Source organism: Rattus norvegicus, chromosome 1 (assembly GCF_021556685.1).
Source record: "Rattus norvegicus strain SHRSP/BbbUtx chromosome 1, alternate assembly SHRSP_T2T, whole genome shotgun sequence".
NCBI lineage: Eukaryota > Metazoa > Chordata > Mammalia > Rodentia > Muridae > Rattus > Rattus norvegicus.
In genome coordinates this window covers 259,442,432-259,460,588 of record NC_141534.1, presented here as the reverse complement: position 1 = coordinate 259,460,588, position 18,157 = coordinate 259,442,432, and the positions used below count along the sequence as shown (strand labels likewise).

Sequence of the window (18,157 nt, the reverse complement as noted above, 5' to 3'; positions counted from 1 at the left end):
GGCTTGGGCCACTTCTCCCAGGCCCCTCGAGCCCAATAGCATCAGCAGATGAATGACCCATGTCCAGTATCCTACCTTCTAGGGGGGGTCACAGGGCATCAAGGTGGGCACTCTGACTCCACACAGTTTGTAGCAGAGCCCAGTTCCATTTCTAAGGAAGGGTTCCCCTTTGGGTCTGCTGTCACATTGGCCATCTTGTTCCCGAGACCATCGAGCCCAGCAGTCCAGAAGACAGGAGTGCAAGCAAGCAGGAGTCCAGCAAATAGGATGCCAGCCAGTATGTTTCCTTCCCCGCCCTCACCTCCCTGCTTGTGGATCTGCCAGAAATTCATTCTCCTCTCTTGGAGAAGCAGGTCAGGCTCTGTGGGGGCTGTCACTAGCACACCTGTCTAGCACACCTGTGTGCTGAGGCGCAAGCTGGCACAAGTACACACCCACAGATCCCTCTAACGAAAACTCACAAGCACAGACACTTGTGTATACACACAGGGCACCCAAACATCTCTCACAGACTACCTCCAGGACCCACACAGTCACCCCAGTTGTCTGAGTAACTGGGAATGGTACATTTCTGATACCCTGGACCTCACATCCCACTCAGGGGCTGCTCCATAACCTGGTAAGAGGACAAGGCCACTTTGCAGGGAAAGTCAGATATCTGACCATCTAACTTTCCCTAGACCTCTTTCTCCAGTCACAGTGACAAACACCCAACCACCCCACCACTGTTACACACACACACACACACACACACACACACACAGCCTAAGAGCCCACCAAAGAATGACAGAACAGGGACATGACTCAATCCTCTTTCCCAATGTCTCTCCATTCCAACCTCCCAAGTGGTCCCCAGACTAGGGGTGGGTGAAACCCTAGACATCGAGCCGGGGGCCTTACCGTGGAGAGTGTTCCTTGTGATCTGTCCCCCCATCTCAGGCTGCTGGTAGCTTGGCCACCTCCGTTTGGCTGGCCAGCCTCGTCACCTCACCGTCACCTCACCGAGCTGCCCTGACCGCCAGTTCCCCTCCTCCTCCCCCCCTGCCCTCCCCCGAGGCCAGCCGGCATGGCAGGGCCCAGCGGCCCCTTTTGCACCCCCACGCTCCCTCTCCCTCCTTCATGGACACGCCTGCCTGCCAGCCAGCCGGCCACACACGCACACCCCTTGGTTGTTCTTGCTGCTTCCCAGCTCCCACCCACTGGGAGCCTCCCCCACCTCCGTGCTGGTTCAGGCAAAGGGATCTGTCCTGTTTATTTACATAAGGAGGAGGAGACTGGAGGCTTCCTGAAATAGCCAAGCACCAGAAAGCGCTGGAGATGCCCCAGCACTGCACACACACACACACACACACACACACACACACACACACACACACACACATCACTGACGCATGGACATACACATGACACCTACCCAGTCACGCAGGCCAACAGCCAACGGCCATTCAATCTTCGAGGGACATCTTGCCACTCCGTAAGTTACGGATGAAGCAGGGTGGGATGGGAACGAGATTGACTTTTTCTCACCCTTGGGGTACCACAGTCAAGCTTAAGTGCAAAGATTGCACACCATATCCATCTCCTTGCTTGCCAAGCATTAACTCCTTCAGTCCTCGAAGGCTGACTGACCTCTGACCTCAGCATCACTGCTGCTATCAACAGGTACCATTAGCCCCGCCCCAGGCCTGAAGTCTAGGAAAAGAACCAGAGGTAGCGAGACTGGGATGGAAACACAGGTGGTGTGCCCGAATCCAGGCTTTCCCCCCCAAGACAAGTTGTCTTTTTAACCACACACACTCACATACTCACACAGCCACACTGACCTGCGCCATATGTCTGCATCATGCCACGTGTCTATGAACACAGACACGCGTGCTTGTGCACACGCACACACGTGCGCATACGCACTCCGCTGCGCACGCCTACCCGTCTCCTGCCCCGAATACTACAAGCGTTCTCCCACAGACTCACATAGCTTTTCGAAGAATCTTAAGGTGCAGAATCTGGCACCCAGCACCTCTGCAGGAAGAAAGCACAGACAGAGGAGACAGAGTGAGGAAAACCCTTCTAGCCCTAGGCGTCAGGCCCAGATTGCCATCAAAACAGCAAAGCCACTCATTGAGGCTTCACAGCGCATGGGACAGTGCAAGGTGACTATGCTGGGAAGTAAGAGCTGTTCTGAAGCCTGGGGAATCCCAGAATGTCACGACAGAGCCAGGACTCCAGCCTAGGTGGGTATGAGGAACACACTCACTACCTGTCTCACTCTCCAGGAGAAGCAACTCTCCCACGATGGCGGGAGAGTTCCCACCTCCCTGTCCTGTACGGCAAGGATCTGTGATCCCAGAGAAAGATGTGGGTGGGAAGTCAGGGGCTGGAGAAAGAGCTGCGGGAAAGAGTGGGGTGCTGTCCCACATCCAATGGAACTCAGGCATGTGCACCGGGAGGCGCTCAGGACACTGCTGCTGCCTGCACACCCCCAACCAGAATCTAGCCAAGGGACAGAGAGAAGACACAAGGGACTTTGTGTATGCAAGCGTGAATATCTGTTCAGATGTGTGTGAGTCTGCACGTGTCTGCACGTGCATGTGGGGTCCACAGCTGACACTGGGCTCCATTACTCTCCACCTTATTTACTGAGACAAGATCTCTCCCTTGAATCCAGAGCTCACCAATCAGCTAGTCCAGCTAGCCAATTTCCTAGCCCCCGTCTCTGGCTCGCAGCTTCTAGGACTTCTAGGCAAGCCTGCCTAGTTTTTACATAGGTTCTGGGGAATCCACACTCTGGTCCTCACAATTGGACTTTGTTCGGTGAGCTGTCCCCAGATCCTACCTGCCTTTTCATATACCTGTTATCGTGGGCCTTGCTCCACTAGCCTCTTCTGTATGGCAACCCAGTCTTCTCGCAGCTCAGCGTCCCACATAGCAGCCTCCCTCATCCACTGCTTTCTCCCCACTGGAGGTGCTCTCTTCCCACCAGCCCAGGACTAGGGGTTGGGGGATCCTTTCAGGAAGCCTCCCTCGGGCAGAAGGTAGTCAGCTAAGTCCTTGTTCTTGGAACTTGTCATTCCTCAACCCTGTAGCTATGTCTCTTTTAACCCTTCTCTCATCCTTCGAAACACAGAGACAGCCATGAGCTATCCAGGACCTGGTCTTTTGTGCCCCAGCTCCTCCTGAGCAGAGCTCGCCAACCTAATGTCCCTAAGCCCACAGCTACTGAGCATCTAGAACAAGTCAAACACTGACTTACACAGTGAGGACGAGATTTGCTCCACAATAGGCGTGTCCTAGCTCTCATGGATATGGAGAAGCAGACATTTCTCAATCAGCCACAATCCAGAATATCGAAACACCTTTTCCTAAAAGGTGTTCTGAAAGCAAGGATTCCAGTTCTAGTGAGCTTGAGGCAGGTTTCCCTGAAAAACCCAGAGCAGGCCAAGAGTTCCAGATCCATGACCCAGGTCAGGAAACAAGAGTGCTACAGAGAACAGACATACATGTTCACAGGTCCACAGGCTGTAGGGAGCCCAGCACGTCCCCAAAGCAAGGCTGGTACGGATAGAATCTGATCAGTTGGAAAGCCATAGAGAAATTTGCACCTGGCAAGACTAGATGGGCCAGGGATTGTCACAAGGCCCTGGAGGAACAAAATGAAGACCAGGCTATTTTCCTGTGAGCACTGCATTCAGCAGGGAGGCAACAGGACCAGACACACATTTCTAAAAGGTCACCCTGCCATCTGGTGTGGGGCACTCATGGGGAGAGACAAGGGCCAGGACAGAGAGCAGCAGCATCCAGCATCCGGAAGGATGGGGGCAGCACCTGGCTTGTCCTCACTCCCCCTCAGACCTCACATCAGGCCTTGTAGAGGAGGTCCTTGGGAAATGGTTCACAGTAGAATGGGGTTCGTGCAGCAGGATTGGGGCTGGTGTGGCGTAGGTGTCAAGGAGCCCTTCATGTGGGTAGTAAGAAGAAAAACGAGATAGAAGCTAGGAGGGTGTCACACAGCAGCAATTCCAACACCCAGGAATCGAAGGCAGGGCTGTCATGAGCTCGAGGCCAGCCTGAGCTAAAGGCTGAGAAACCTGTTTGGTGGAAAAATGGAGAATCTGGGACCACCAAAGCAGCTCCAGGCTTTCTACAACAGTACCAGAGAACCAAGGGGGTCCTCCTTGTTTCCCACAATCTGCTGCCATTTTCAGAAGGAAGTGACAATGTCTTGGGCCCTTCCCCAGAGCAGTGTCCAGGATGACATTTAGGGGAGGTGACCCCCCTTCTTCAGGGCAATACATCCCTACTAGTTATTATGTACTGGGGTACCACACAAGCCTCCACTTAATCAAAGGATCCTATTTACCAAAAAGGATGAGCCAAGAAGCATTCATTCACTGAGCGAGCCTCCCTGTGCTCCACCATGAAACAACAGGCAAGCAAGACTCGACCCTCACCCCTCAGAAGCCAAGAGGCAGGCAGGCAGGGCATGGAATGAGGGAAACAATTCTAGATCGTGGTGTGAGCTGTACTGGCGTCAGGGAAAGGGGCTTCTGTGGCCATAGATAAACAGCTTAGTGTTTCCACAAGCACACTGAGCAGAGGCTGTGGATGGGGTAGGACGAGCTGCGGTTGAAGTACAGCGTCTTCCACTGGCTCACATGCTTGAGCATTTGGCCCAGTTAGGGGAGCTGCTCTGGAAGAAGGTTCTAGAGCCTTTACGGGAGTGAAACCTTGCTGAAGAAAACGAGTGACTGGGAGCTGGCCTTGACATTTTATAGGCCAGCCCCACTTCCTGTCCACCCTCCACTTCCTGACCGAGGAGGCAAATGTGATTAGCCACGTGGTGCTTCTGCAGCCACTGCCTTCCCACCGTGATGGGCTTCCCACTGGGCTGAGTGTAAGCAAACATCGTTGCCTACACGCCCGTGGTCCACAAACATACATGTAGGCAAAATACTCCCACACATAAAAAAAATCATTAAATTGCTTTTTGTCCAGTATTTTGACACAGCAAGGGGAGTAACTAATACACAAGTCTGTGGGCAAACCGACAAAGGCGGCTAACGGTGTTTCTATTGGCTCAGGGCATACATACCCCGTGCTAGGCAGAGGGCTAAGGATTTGGTATGCGCAACCTCAGATGTGCAACCCACAGCATTCCTTCAGGAGTTAGTGTTCACCACCCTCCTCTGCAGGACATGAAACTGAGGCTCAAAGTGGTCATACCGAGGGCAGATGTAGCCCTACCCCAACCCCTCCCAGGAATGGCAACTGTTCTCTGGCCACATTTGAGAATGTCAGTCCCCTGGGTTCATTGAGTCTGTGTAGCTGTCAAGAACCTCCTCCTAGAAAGCCATTTTTCTTCAGGGATATGGGCAACCAGAAGTGGACTTGGTGGATTAGAAAATCAGACAGGACGGAGGATGGAGAGATGATGGCTCAGTGGTTAAGAGCACTGACTGCTGTTCCAGAGGTCCTGAGTTCAATCCCCAGCAACCACATGATGACTCACAACCATCTGTAATGAGATCTGGTGCCCTCTTCTGGTGTGTCTGAAGACAGCTATAGTGTACTCATACATAATGAATAAATAACATTAAAAAAAAAGAAATCAGACAGGAAAGCAGGAAGAGGATACGTTGGGGGTGGGGGGTGTCCAGGATAGTGCCATGTGGAAATTTAGGGTAGATATATAATATACATATATGAAATTACCAAAGAATAAATTATAAATACTCTAGTAGGCTGGAGAGATGGCTCAACTGCTCTTCCAGAGGCCCTGAGTTCAGTAGTCAGCACCTACGTGGCAGCTCACAAATACCTATAACTTCAGTTCCAGGGCATCCTACACTCTCTTCGTGGCTTCTGTAAGAGCCAAGCATGCACATGGTACACATGTGTATTTTATATACATATATATATATATGTGTGTGTGTGTGTATGTGTGTATGTGTGTGTATGTGTATGTGTATGTATGTGTATATATGCGTGTGTATGTGTATGTGTATGTGTGTGTATATGTGTGTGTATGTATATATGTATGTGTATGTGTGTATGTGTGTGTATGTGTGTATATGTGTGTGTATGTGTATGTGTATGTGTGTGTGTATGTGTGTGTATGTGAGTAGATGTGTGTATGTGTGTATATGTGTGTGTATGTGTGTGTGCATGTGTGTATGTGTATGTGTGTGCATGTCTGTGCATGTGTGTATGTGTGTGTATTTGTGTGTGCATGTGTGTGTATGTGTGTGTATATGTGTGTGTGCATGTGTGTATATGTGTGTGTATGTGTGTGTATATGTGTGTATGTGTGTGTATATGTGTGTATGTAGGTGTGTGTGAGTGTGTGTGTATGTGTGTATTGTATGTGTATATGTGTGTATGTGTGTGTGAGTGTGTGTGAGTGTGTGTATGTAGGTGTGTGTGTGAGTGTGTGTGAGTGTGTGTATGTAGGTGTGTGTGAGTGTGTGTGTATGTGTGTATGTGTATGTGTATATGTGTGTGTGTGAGTGTGTGTGAGTGTGTGTGTGTAGGTGTGTGTGAGTGTGTGTATGTGTGTATGTGTATGTGTGTGTGAGTGTGTGTGTATGTGTATGTGTGTGTGTGAGTGTGTGTGAGTGTGTGTATGTAGGTGTGTGTGAGTGTGTGTATGTGTGTGTGTGTGAGTGTGTGTATGTGTGTATGTGTATGTGTGTGTGAGTGTGTGTGTGTGTGTGTGAGTGTGTGTGTGTGTGTGTATAAAATAATAATAGCCTAGCAGTGGTGGCACAGCCTTTAATTCCACCACTTGGGAGGCAGAGACAAGCAGATCTCTGAGTTCCAGGCCAGCTTGGCTTACAGAGCAAGTGCCTGGACAGACAGGACTACACAGAGAAATTCCTTCTCTCTCAATATACATACATATATGTATGTGTGTATGTATGAGAATGTGTATATGTATATACACATATATATGCACACAATTCAAACATAAAAGTGAAACTTTAAAAATTAAATATACTTTTGGTAAAGGAGAGAATAAGTTTAACTCAAAAAATAAAACAAAAATAGATAAGCCCCTTCCCACCCAGTCTTATCCTCTGTGTGCTTCACCCTGTCTACAGTCTCCCTGTCCTCACGGGCTTTCAGGGTGGGCTGCCCAGCTCAACTTTCTCCTCACCTCATCCTCTCTCATCCAGGTTTCCCATGACCTGGCATCTCACCCTCTGTCTAAACCCACCCTTCAGAGTTGAAAGTCAAAGGCAGAGCCCATAGAAACACTGCAAAGGAAACAACCAATTCCCAGGCATGAGCTCAGGTTGAGGGGAAAGTGCCCCCAGGGGACAGTGAGCCCAGGCCCTGCCCTGAGAAGGGCAGAACTGAGTCCTGAGCCCATGTCACAGGTGCAGCAAAGGAGGCTCAGAAAAGTGTGGGCTTTCTCCAGGCATGCTGGGTAAGGACTTGGACTCAGAGCTGATGTCTTCCGAGATTGTACTGAGGGTGGCCTATAGGCAAACACAGTGTGTAATTAACAGACTAAACTGGCTGAAGGAAGGATGGATATGTTCTCATTCATGAGACCAGGTAAATGGCTGGTGTGTGGAGAAGTCAGAGAGAGGAGGTGGTCCACAGGGAGGAGCTGGAAGAAAGCTCCTTATGTTATAGTGTTTGAGGTTTTGTTTTGGTTTGTTTTCCATTGAGAACAAAGGATAATTTGATTGAAATGATGAGTCATCTGGTATTTAGGGCTTAATGCTGACCTGCCAGGGCCATCCTCCCTACCCTGACCGATTAGGCTGGCCTGGAGAATGTAGAGCACGGAAGGCCACCCCCAAACTCCATCTATATCTGGACCCAAGAGAAACACAGGTCACTAACTGGAGTCTGAAAGAGAGTGATGGAAATGAAGGAGGGACACAGACTACAAAAGCTGCACAGGGCAGAGAAACCGGAGCTATGGAGACCAGAGGGTGTCCTCTGGGACAGGTGCCCTAAGCAGTGACAGCTGCCAGCTGCCCCGGATGATGGGAACACAACAGGTGCAGGTGCGGGGGTGGGGACGGAAAGAGAATCCCAGCAAACAACCTGGAGTTGGGTGCCCCTCCTAACTCCTCTCAGCCTCAGGCTCACTGCCAGCAGCGTCCTCTGAGACCCTCCAAGACACAGACACACCTGCTCACACTCCCCAGCCACCCTGGATGAAACAGAGGGTTCACCATCCATGCCAAGCAGAAAAGACCCCTAACACAGAGGTACCCAGGTCCCTGTTCCCAGGAAAGCGTGTGTCAACTGGAAGCCACAGGCACGGAACCCCCACCTTTGTGACTGGCCAGAAATGGCAAATGGATGTACCCACCCCAACCACATAGAGATTGGGAGCTCTACCCTGGCAGCCATACAAGTTGACGCGGCCATCACATGCCGGGAAGAAGCACTAAACTACTCTGAGGTTCTGTGGTCACTCCTCTAATGGGGACAAAACATGGCAGTGGTATTCACATGAAGTACAAGACACATCTACAGGGCAGGCTGCCTGGCCAGTGTCAGGAATGCAGGGGGAATTAGAGGATCAAAGGCCCCTGTCTCTCCCAGGGAAAGGAGTGACCTGGGAAGCTGGGTATGAGTGAGCACAGACTGTGCTCCTGCGGGTGGGAGAGAAGGAGGACCTGCCTCAGGATGCACCATCTCCTGTCACCGACATTTACTTAGCCTCACCAGGCAAGGCTCGAAGCTTTACAAATGCTCGACTACACGCCTGCTATATATGCAAACGCCATGTCAGAGGGCTGGCCAGCGGCCAGTTCAGCTAAGAAAGGAGATTAAGCATTGTCCCTGGTCACCTGGTCAGTGTTCTGGTTCTGGACAGAGCAGAATGAATTTTAAACTGTAGTCGGACCTTGTCTCAGTCACAATCATCGGTCGGAGTCCGTGAGATCTGTGTACAACATAACCTTTCTGACTGAGGTAAGGAAAGGAAGACAATGAGACTTTCATGGAGGGGAGGAGAAAGGGGGAGGCCACCAGAGTGATGTAGGAGACAGGACATATGTTCTGGAACAAACCCCGTGCATCTGAGAGGCAGCACTGCACCTGACTGATCCCTGCTGGCCTGCTGGATTATGAGCAAAGCCGGCAGCTGACGTTGGGAGGATAAAGGGGGGAACCTTCCCCCATCCCTCTTCCCATGCACAGTTACATGCTCACACACGCATACACACAACACCCCAAATCTGAGGATACCCCTGCGCGTCTCCTGCAGCTTGTGTGCCTTCCTCCAAGCTGACTGCATCTCTGGCTTTGTCCTTCTTGTCCCTCCAGGTTTGCAGAGGATAGCACAGCTCAGAGCCAGCTGAGCCAGCCCCCACCCCCACCTCCACCCCAACCCCCGACTTGCTGCTGAATCCTGCATCATCTCTTCCTCCAATTCTCTCCCTCAGACAATGGGCATCAGCAGGTACAACAGAGTGATGGCACAGGATCCACAGGGGCTAGGCTAGGACCATACACTCTGACAGCTAAGTGCTAGCAGTCTAGTGACTCCAATCACTGAAAAGTCTGTGGTGGGGGTCGGGGGTGGGAGGGACAACTCACAGAAGAAGGGGTGTTGAGATCCGGGCTCTCGAGTGGTTCTGACTACCTAGTCTCAAATGTCTGGTATCTGTTTTCTCTTCTGAAAAACGAGCTGAGGACAATCCCATCTGCCAGAGCAGCAGGAGGAAGGAATTCGGCTGCAAAGCCCCATGTCCAGATTGGCCTGGAAGACCCAGGAAGTGTGGTCTAGATGAGACTCAGTCGTCTAGATGAGCCTCGGTCATAAAGGCCCTATCATGTCCCCATCTTTCTGATGAGGAATCATGGACACAGTGGGAAACAACAAAGCTTTGAACTCACATCCATCTGCCCAGACACTTTAGCCTTCTCCCTCTCCATCCCATGGAGGCTCTCCTGAAGGCTTATATGCCCCCTAGTACCTGCCTTCATATAAAAATAAAACAGGAATCAAGTGAATACTGGTGGAGGCTAACTTTTGTTGTCAACGTAATGGGGTTTAGCGTCACCATGGAAACAAATCTTTGGGCCTGACTATGAGGGATTTTCCATATTAGATTAATTGTGGTAGGAAGACCCATTTCAAATAGGGTGGTACCACTGTACAGGCTGAGGTCTCAGACTAGTTTAAACTCAGAAAGCAAGCTGAGCACATGTGTCTCTGTGTCCTGACTGTGGATACAATGTGATACAATGTGTCCATACAAAACCAACCTCCCCTTTGCTTCCCTCACTGTAACTTCCCTGGCCTGAGACACAGCATCCCTTGTAACAGTTACAACTTAAGTGTTGTTCTTGTAACAATAACAACTTAAGCTTTGTAAACCAGAATAAGATACTCCTGTCTTAGGTTGCTTTTTTTTTTTTTTTTTTTTTTTGGTTCTTTTTTTCGGAGCTGGGGACCGAACCCAGGGCCTTGTGCTTCCTAGGCAAGCGCTCTACCGCTGAGCTAAATCCCCAACCCCTTGGTTGCTTTTTGTTACAGCAATAAGACAAGCAACCAATACACAAACTAAGAAAGCTACATCTGCCACCGTCATCTTTAAATACCTGCCCTGAGCCCCAGAAGGAAAGGCCATCACTGAGAACTTGGCATCCTCAGTGAGGACACTGAATGCTTGGGGACAGGGAACACTTGATGCAGGTTACACAGGTACAAAGCAGCTAAACTAAGATTAAGGTAAAATCTGAACCAGGCATGATGGCATAAAACTTTAATCCCAACACTCAGGAGACAGAGACAGGCAGATCTCTGAGTTAGAAGCCACTCTGGCCTACAAATAAAGTCCCAGAACAGTCAGGGCTACACAAAGAAACCCTGTCTCCCTCCCACATGCCCCAAAAGATATACATCTGCTGACATCATCACCCAAGCACTGTGAGGCCTCAGAGTAATGACTCAGCTCAGAAGAGCTACAAGTCAACTCCCTCTATCCTTCAGCTCCTCCCAGAGCTCAAGCCACCAACATCATTCTGACTGGATCGTGTGTACTGGCATTTTTGCTGCCTTCGTGGGGTTGACAGGTCTTTCTGTCTATCAGAGCTTCTCATGATTCCTAAGCACTTCAGGAGAAGCTTGGTCCCTGTGGGAAGCATTCAGAACCCTCTAAACTGACCCCAACCCATGAATCTGGCTTCATCTCCCATGATATCCACCCTCCCACCAAAGCACTCCACGCACGTGAGCCATGAGCCCTAAAACGTGGCCACATCTCAAAGGTCTGCACCTCTGAACACTGTTCCCTTCCCCTGGACATCCTTCCCACACCGGTCACTCCAAACCGCCTCACTTACTTTTAGCCGACTACACCGAGATCATCCTAAGGCAGAGCTGCCTGTTCAAGGCAGGCCAGCCCCACAGGGACTTTCCCATTCTTGGAGCAATGTGGCCGCTCAGCATCTAACATGGTGGTTCTGCCAAGAGTATTTTACCCAAACAAGAAGAAAACAAAGTGCACAACAGAGGGGACGCTGTGAATGGTGGTGTACAGTTCTAGCTCTGACTCCTCTCTCCGCTCCAGCTTCCTGGAGGTTCCCCTCCCTATCTTCCTACCCACTGTGGCCCCTTGGGGCCCAGTAGAACCCAAAAGTGACAGATCAACTGGCCTATTATCTCATAGCCCAAGGGATTTCCTTGACATGCTGACAGCCCAGTCTGTGCCTCACTAAGAAATAGCCAAGAATCGAAGCACCCAGTGTGTCCCGCACACTGGGGAAACTGAACGCACAGCCTTGTGCGACCATCTTTCTTGCAGGCAGCAGAGGCATGTGAGCCAGCCCCCTCCACCCACTGCAGGACTCCAGGGAAGAGCCTGGCACCTACCACCTTTCCCAGGTTCTCCTGACTACAGCGACAGTAGGCAGAGCACCTCCAGCCCGTCTGCACAAACCATTTATAGCAGCTCGTTCAAGCCCACATCTTCTGAGAAGAAAAAAAGCCCAATGTGATTGCCTGTGGCTTCCCAGTCCATCTTTCTGCCTCTCCCCACCCCCTTCTTTTTCTCGTTTAATGACAGGGAGCTGAGCTCAATAAAATTCTCTCCCTGGCTGTTCCTGGCAGGAGGCAAGTTGACTGAGGGGCTCAGTTGGTGATGCTTGTGTCAATGGGCACAAAGCCCCCAGCTCCCATGGGCTCATTCATCCTTCATAGGAACCACAGGACAGCAAGCTCCATTAGACAGATGAAGAAAGTAAGGTTTTAAGAGGTTTGATGACTTATTTAAGCCATTTTCCCCCCAGCAAGTCCATCAAGGACTTAGTAGCTGGCTCTCAACATCTGTCCTGGTCCAAGACCGCACTGATGCTCAAGCCTCGCCCCACATCAGAGCGCCTTCAGACACTAGAACGTGACTAACACCCACGCCCTCTCCAGGTGAATGAACAATGTCTGAGCCCAAGCAGGGGCAGTTTGGAAATCTGTCTGTTTGTGTGGGGTTGGGGATTGAACTCGGCTTGGCATGTGTAGACAGGACTCTACTGAGCCACACCTCTAGTCTTTGGTTTGGGGAGACAGAGTCTTAGTATGTTGCCCAAGCTGGTGCTGAACCCATTATGTAGTCCAGGATAGCCTTAATCTCAGGGTCCTCTTGCCTCAGCCCAGACCCCCACCCCTGCCCCCACGTCCGCCTCACCTCCACCCCTGCTATCACTCCCATCCCAAGTTCTGGGATTAAAAGCACACAGTCCCATACCTCCTAGTGCCCTCCAGACGGTTCATGAGCTACGGCCACTGTTTCATGACTGGCACACTGCTCTATTCCCTCGTGCCAGTGACTAAACAGACAATGACCGCATGACCCACATCCAGCCAATGAGGCATGGTGGGAGGACTGCTCAGTAACATCTTCCACATACGCACTAAATAGTTTCCTTGCTCTTCAGAAAAAAAGGTCCCAGAGAAGTAAGTCTCTTCCCTCCAGAGACTGCATATCTGATTGAAATTCTTGGGAAAGCCATAACATACCACTAGACTAGAAGCGAGCTTGTCCCGAAGTGGCAGAGCTGCCCTGGCTCCCTTAAAATTTACCCACTCCAGATATCCTGTTTGTGTCTCACCCCTCACTGGTAAAACCAATCCAGAGCAACACACAGTCTGAGATGGTTTCTGAGAATCATATATAAAGAACTCTCAAAATTCAACAATAAGAAAACAACCCAATAAAAGCATAATGGACACAGAATTAAGCAAAGCAGACACTTCACCAAAGTACACCTTGAATGATGTAAAAAAGCACGTGGAAAATGCTAAGCATAATTAATGAAGTGCAAATTCCAACTAGAATGAGGACTGCACATCTGTTAGAAGGGCCAAAGTTAACAAGTATTGGTGAAGACCCAGAGAAACAGAACTCACACCATCTTACACACTGCTAGTGAAAATGTTAAATGGTTTAACTATTGTAGAAAATATTTAGCCCCACCCCACTCCCCTTTTTTTAAGTTAGACACACTCAGGGTTAGCAAGATGGCTCAGAGGGTGACCGTGCTAGCCTGGTGACCTGAGTTCAGTTCTAGGAACACACAGCTGAGAGAGTGAATCAGACTCCGGGAAGCAATCTGCCCTCCATCCCAGGGTGTGCATGTGTACCTTCCCTGATGCACTTACTCTGACTCTCTGTCCTCTCCCACTCCTCCTGCCTCTCCCCTTCCTCCTTCCCCTTTATCCCCCTTTACCTCCCCCCAAAAACACATTTTCAATTTTTTAGAAGGTAAACGTATGGAGGGCTGGACTGAAGAGATGGCTCAGCAGTTAAGTTCACTGCCTGATCTTCAAGAGGACCTGAGTTCAATTCCCAGCACCCACACGGCAGCTAACAACTGTCTGTAACTCTCTCAGGGATATGACACCCTCATATAGACACGTGCAGGCAAAGCACCAGTGCACATAAAATAAAAATAAGTTATTAAAAAAGAAGCTAGAGACCTCACCGCCTGGTCAGGTGGGCACTCCTGAGGCTGCAGAGCGGAGGAGACCACCAACACTGCCCACCCCTGCCCACATCCCTGGCCCAAGAGGCAACTGTATAAGGCCTCTGGGTTCCCGTAGAGGAGGGCCCAGGAGTGGCAGGACCTCTGCGCCTGAGACACCGCCGGAACCTGAAGGAAACAGACTGGATAAACAGATCTCTGCACCCAAATCCCGTGGGAGGGAGAGCTAAACCTTCAGAGAGACAGACACGCCTGGGAAACCAGAAGAGACTGCACTCTGTGCACATCCAGACGCCAGAGGAAAACACCAAACGCCATCTGGAACCCTGGTGCACGGAGGCTCCTGGAAAGAGCGGCGCAGATCTTCCCGGTTGCTGCCACAGCGGAGAGGACTTAGGCAGTACCCCACGAGCAAACTTGAGCCTTGGAACCACAGGTAGGACCAACTTTTCCCCTGCAAGAAACCTGCCTGGTGAACTCAAGACACAGGCCCACAGGAACAGCTGAAGACCTGTAGAGAGGAAAAACTACACGCCCGAAAGCAGAACACTCTGTCCCCATAACTGGCTGAAAGAAAACAGGAAAACAGGTCTACAGCACTCCTGACACACAGGCTTATAGGACAGTCTAGCCACGGTCAGAAATAGCAGAACAAAGTAACACTAGAGATAATCTGATGGCGAGAGGCAAGCGCAGGAACCCAAGCAACAGAAACGAAGACTACATGGCATCATCGGAGCCCAATTCTCCCACCAAAATAAACATGGAATATCCAAACACACCAGAAAAGCAAGATCTAGTTTCAAAATCGTATTTGATCATGATGCTGGAGGACTTCAAGAAAGACGTGGAGAACTCCCTTAGAGAACAAGTAGAAGCCTACAGAGAGGAATCGCAAAAATCCCTGAAACAATTCCAGGAAAACATAAATAAACAAGTAGAAACCCATAGAGAGGAGACACAAAAATCCCTGAAAGAATTCCAGGAAAACACAATCAAACAGTTGAAGGAATTAAAAAAGGAAATAGAAGCAATCAAGAAAGAACACATGGAAACAACCCTGGACATAGAAAATCAAAAGAAAAGACAAGGAGCTGTAGATACAAGCTTCACCAACAGAATACAAGAGATGGAAGAGAGAATCTCTGGAGCAGAAGATTCCATAGAAATCATTGACTCAACTGTCAAAGATAATGTAAAGCAGAAAAAGCTACTGGTCCAAAACATACAGGAAATCCAGGACTCAATGAGAAGATCAAACCTAAGGATAATAGGTATAGAAGAGAGTGAAGACTCCCAGCTCAAAGGACCAGTAAATATCTTCAACAAAATCATAGAAGAAAACTTCCCTAACCTAAAAAAAGAGATACCCATAGGCATACAAGAAGCCTACAGAACTCCAAATAGATTGGACCAGAAAAGAAACACCTCCCGTCACATAATAGTCAAAACACCAAACGCACAAAATAAAGAAAGAATATTAAAAGCAGTAAGGGAAAAAGGTCAAGTAACATATAAAGGCAGACCTATCAGAATCACACCAGACTTTTCGCCAGAAACTATGAAGGCCAGAAGATCCTGGACAGATGTCATACAGACCCTAAGAGAACACAAATGCCAGCCCAGGTTACTGTATCCTGCAAAACTCTCAATTAACATAGATGGAGAAACCAAGATATTCCATGACAAAGCCAAATTTACACAATATCTTTCTACAAATCCAGCACTACAAAGGATAATAAAGGGTAAAGCCCAACATAAGGAGGCAAGCTATACCCTAGAAGAAGCAAGAAACTAATCGTCTTGGCAACAAAACAAAGAGAAGAAAAGCACACAAACATAACCTCACATCCAAATATGAATATAACAGGAAGCAATAATCACTATTCCTTAATATCTCTCAACATCAATGGCCTCAACTCCCCAATAAAAAGACATAGATTAACAAACTGGATACGCAATGAGGACCCTGCATTCTGCTGCCTACAGGAAACACACCTCAGAGACAAAGACAGACACTACCTCAGAGTGAAAGGCTGGAAAACAACTTTCCAAGCAAATGGTCAGAAGAAGCAAGCTGGAGTAGCCATTCTAATATCAAATAAAATCAATTTTCAATTAAAAGTCATCAAAAAAGATAAGGAAGGACACTTCATATTCATCAAAGGAAAAATCCACCAAGATGAACTCTCAATCCTCATCTTCGGTTGGTTTATATACAAGTGTGCAATTTCTAGGCTTGAAAGTAAAATGATGCTATCTGGTGCTGGATAGAGGAGCCTTATTTTTTATTATGGCAGCTTGCTATTTTTGTAACATGGTGATTTGGTTGAACACAATAAAGTACAGTAGTAACTGAAAAAAAAAAGAACATCCTATTTCAGAGATGGAGTCTAGAGAGGTAGCGCCTAGGTTTAGGGGACTGGCTGCTCTTCCGATTCCCAGCACCCACAAGGCCGCTCGTGCTGTCTGTAACTCCATTTCTAGGTGATGCAACAGATGATGCAGTTCAAGAAAAAATGCATGTAAAATCTGAAAAAGAAATCATTTTTATAAAGGTCATATCGATTATTTTGTGATAAACGTAAGAAAACATTTTTTAAAAATGAAAAAAAAAGACAAAAGCTAACAGACTGAACATGCCAACAAGATCCAGCATTTTGCTCTGTACCAGAAACTCACTTCAGTAACAAAGACAGACACTATCTCAGCATAAGGGATGGAAAAAGGAATACCAAGCAAACGGTCCTAAGAAACAAGCTGGAGTTGCCATCCTAATATCCAGTAAAATAGACTTTCAATCAAAACTTATCAAGTTTGATGAGGAAGGACACTTCATATTCATCAGAGGGAAAATCCACCAAGAAAAGTCTCAATTCTGAACATTTATCCGCCAAATGCAAGGACACCTACACTCATATGAGAAACTTTACTAAAGCTCAAAGCACACATTGAACCATGCACAATAGTAGTGGGAGACTTCAGCACCCCACTCTCACCAATGGACAGGTCATTGAAACAGAAACTAAACAAAGACACAGTGAAACTAATAGAAGTTATGAATAAAATGGATATCTACAGAACATTTCACCCTGAAACAAAAGAATACACCTTCTTCTCAGCACTTCATGGTACCTTCTCCAAAACTCACCATATAGTTGGTCCCAAAACAACTCTCAACTAATACAAGAAGATTGAAATTATGCCATGCACCATGTCAGACCACCATGGCCTAAGACTTGTCTTCAATAACAGCAAAAACAACATGAAGCCCACATGCATGTGGAAATGGGACAAGTCTCTACTCAATGATAATTTGGTCAGAGAAGAAGCAAAGAAAGAAATTAAAGACTTCCTGGAATTTAATGAAACTGTTGACATATCATACCCAAATTTATGGGACACAATGAAACCAGTGCTAAGAGGAAAATTCATAGCACTAAGTGCCCTTGTAAAGAAACTGGAGAGATCTTATCTTAGCAACTCAACAACACTGAGAGCTCTAAAACAAAAAGAAGCAAACTCGCCCAAGAGTAGTAGAAGGCAGGAAACAGTTAAACTCAGGATTGAAATCAACCAAATAAAGAGAATGATACAAAGAAAGAAAAAAAAAGCCAAAAAAAAAAAAAAAAAAGAAGAAGCTAATCATACTTGGTAAGGGCTTGCCTAACATGCAATGCCCAACACAGCCTACACATTCCTAGCTCAGCCAGCATAAACCAGCCGATGGAACAGAACTGTAACCCTGGGATTACACTGAGAAGGTGGTCAGGAAGATCACAAGTTCAAGGACAGGGACCTGTGGGTAAAAGTCTTTGCTTAGCAACTGAAACCTATATAAAAGTGGAAGAATCAACTCCTGAGAGATGTCACTTGACCTCCACGCATGCTCTGAGACACACATGCCCCCCCCACACACACACACCATGCACACAAACACAATAATAATTTTAAAAGAACTTCAGGATCATCTCGGCTACATGGAAATTCAAGGCCAGCCTGGGAAATATGAGGCCCCGTCACTAAAACAAAAGTAATCAAATGTGTGTTTACTAATTGTAACTGAGATGTTCCATCATCCAAAAAAAAAAAAAAAAAAAAAAACCAGACAAGCACAAGCACATCTACACATGGGCTTGAAAGGCAAGTCCTCTTTGAGAGGTTTCACATTGGCTCCGTACTGAAAGCAAGGCAAATGTCCATCAAC

At 48.2% G+C, this 18,157-nt stretch overlaps 1 protein-coding gene across 7 annotated transcripts in view; it reads right to left on the bottom strand.

Moving 5' to 3' along the window:
* Positions 1 to 18,157, bottom strand: part of Neurl1 (neuralized E3 ubiquitin protein ligase 1) — an 85,984-nt gene that overhangs the window by 30,215 nt on the left and 37,612 nt on the right. For 2 of the 7 annotated variants that reach the window (XR_015628457.1, XM_087564647.1), the window contains exon 1: positions 901 to 967. Coding sequence is in view for 1 of the 4 variants with exons in the window: in XM_087564647.1 (XP_087420773.1) it covers positions 901 to 934 (34 nt within the window). In the remaining 3 variants the exon portion in view is untranslated. 7 annotated transcript variants of the gene reach the window in all.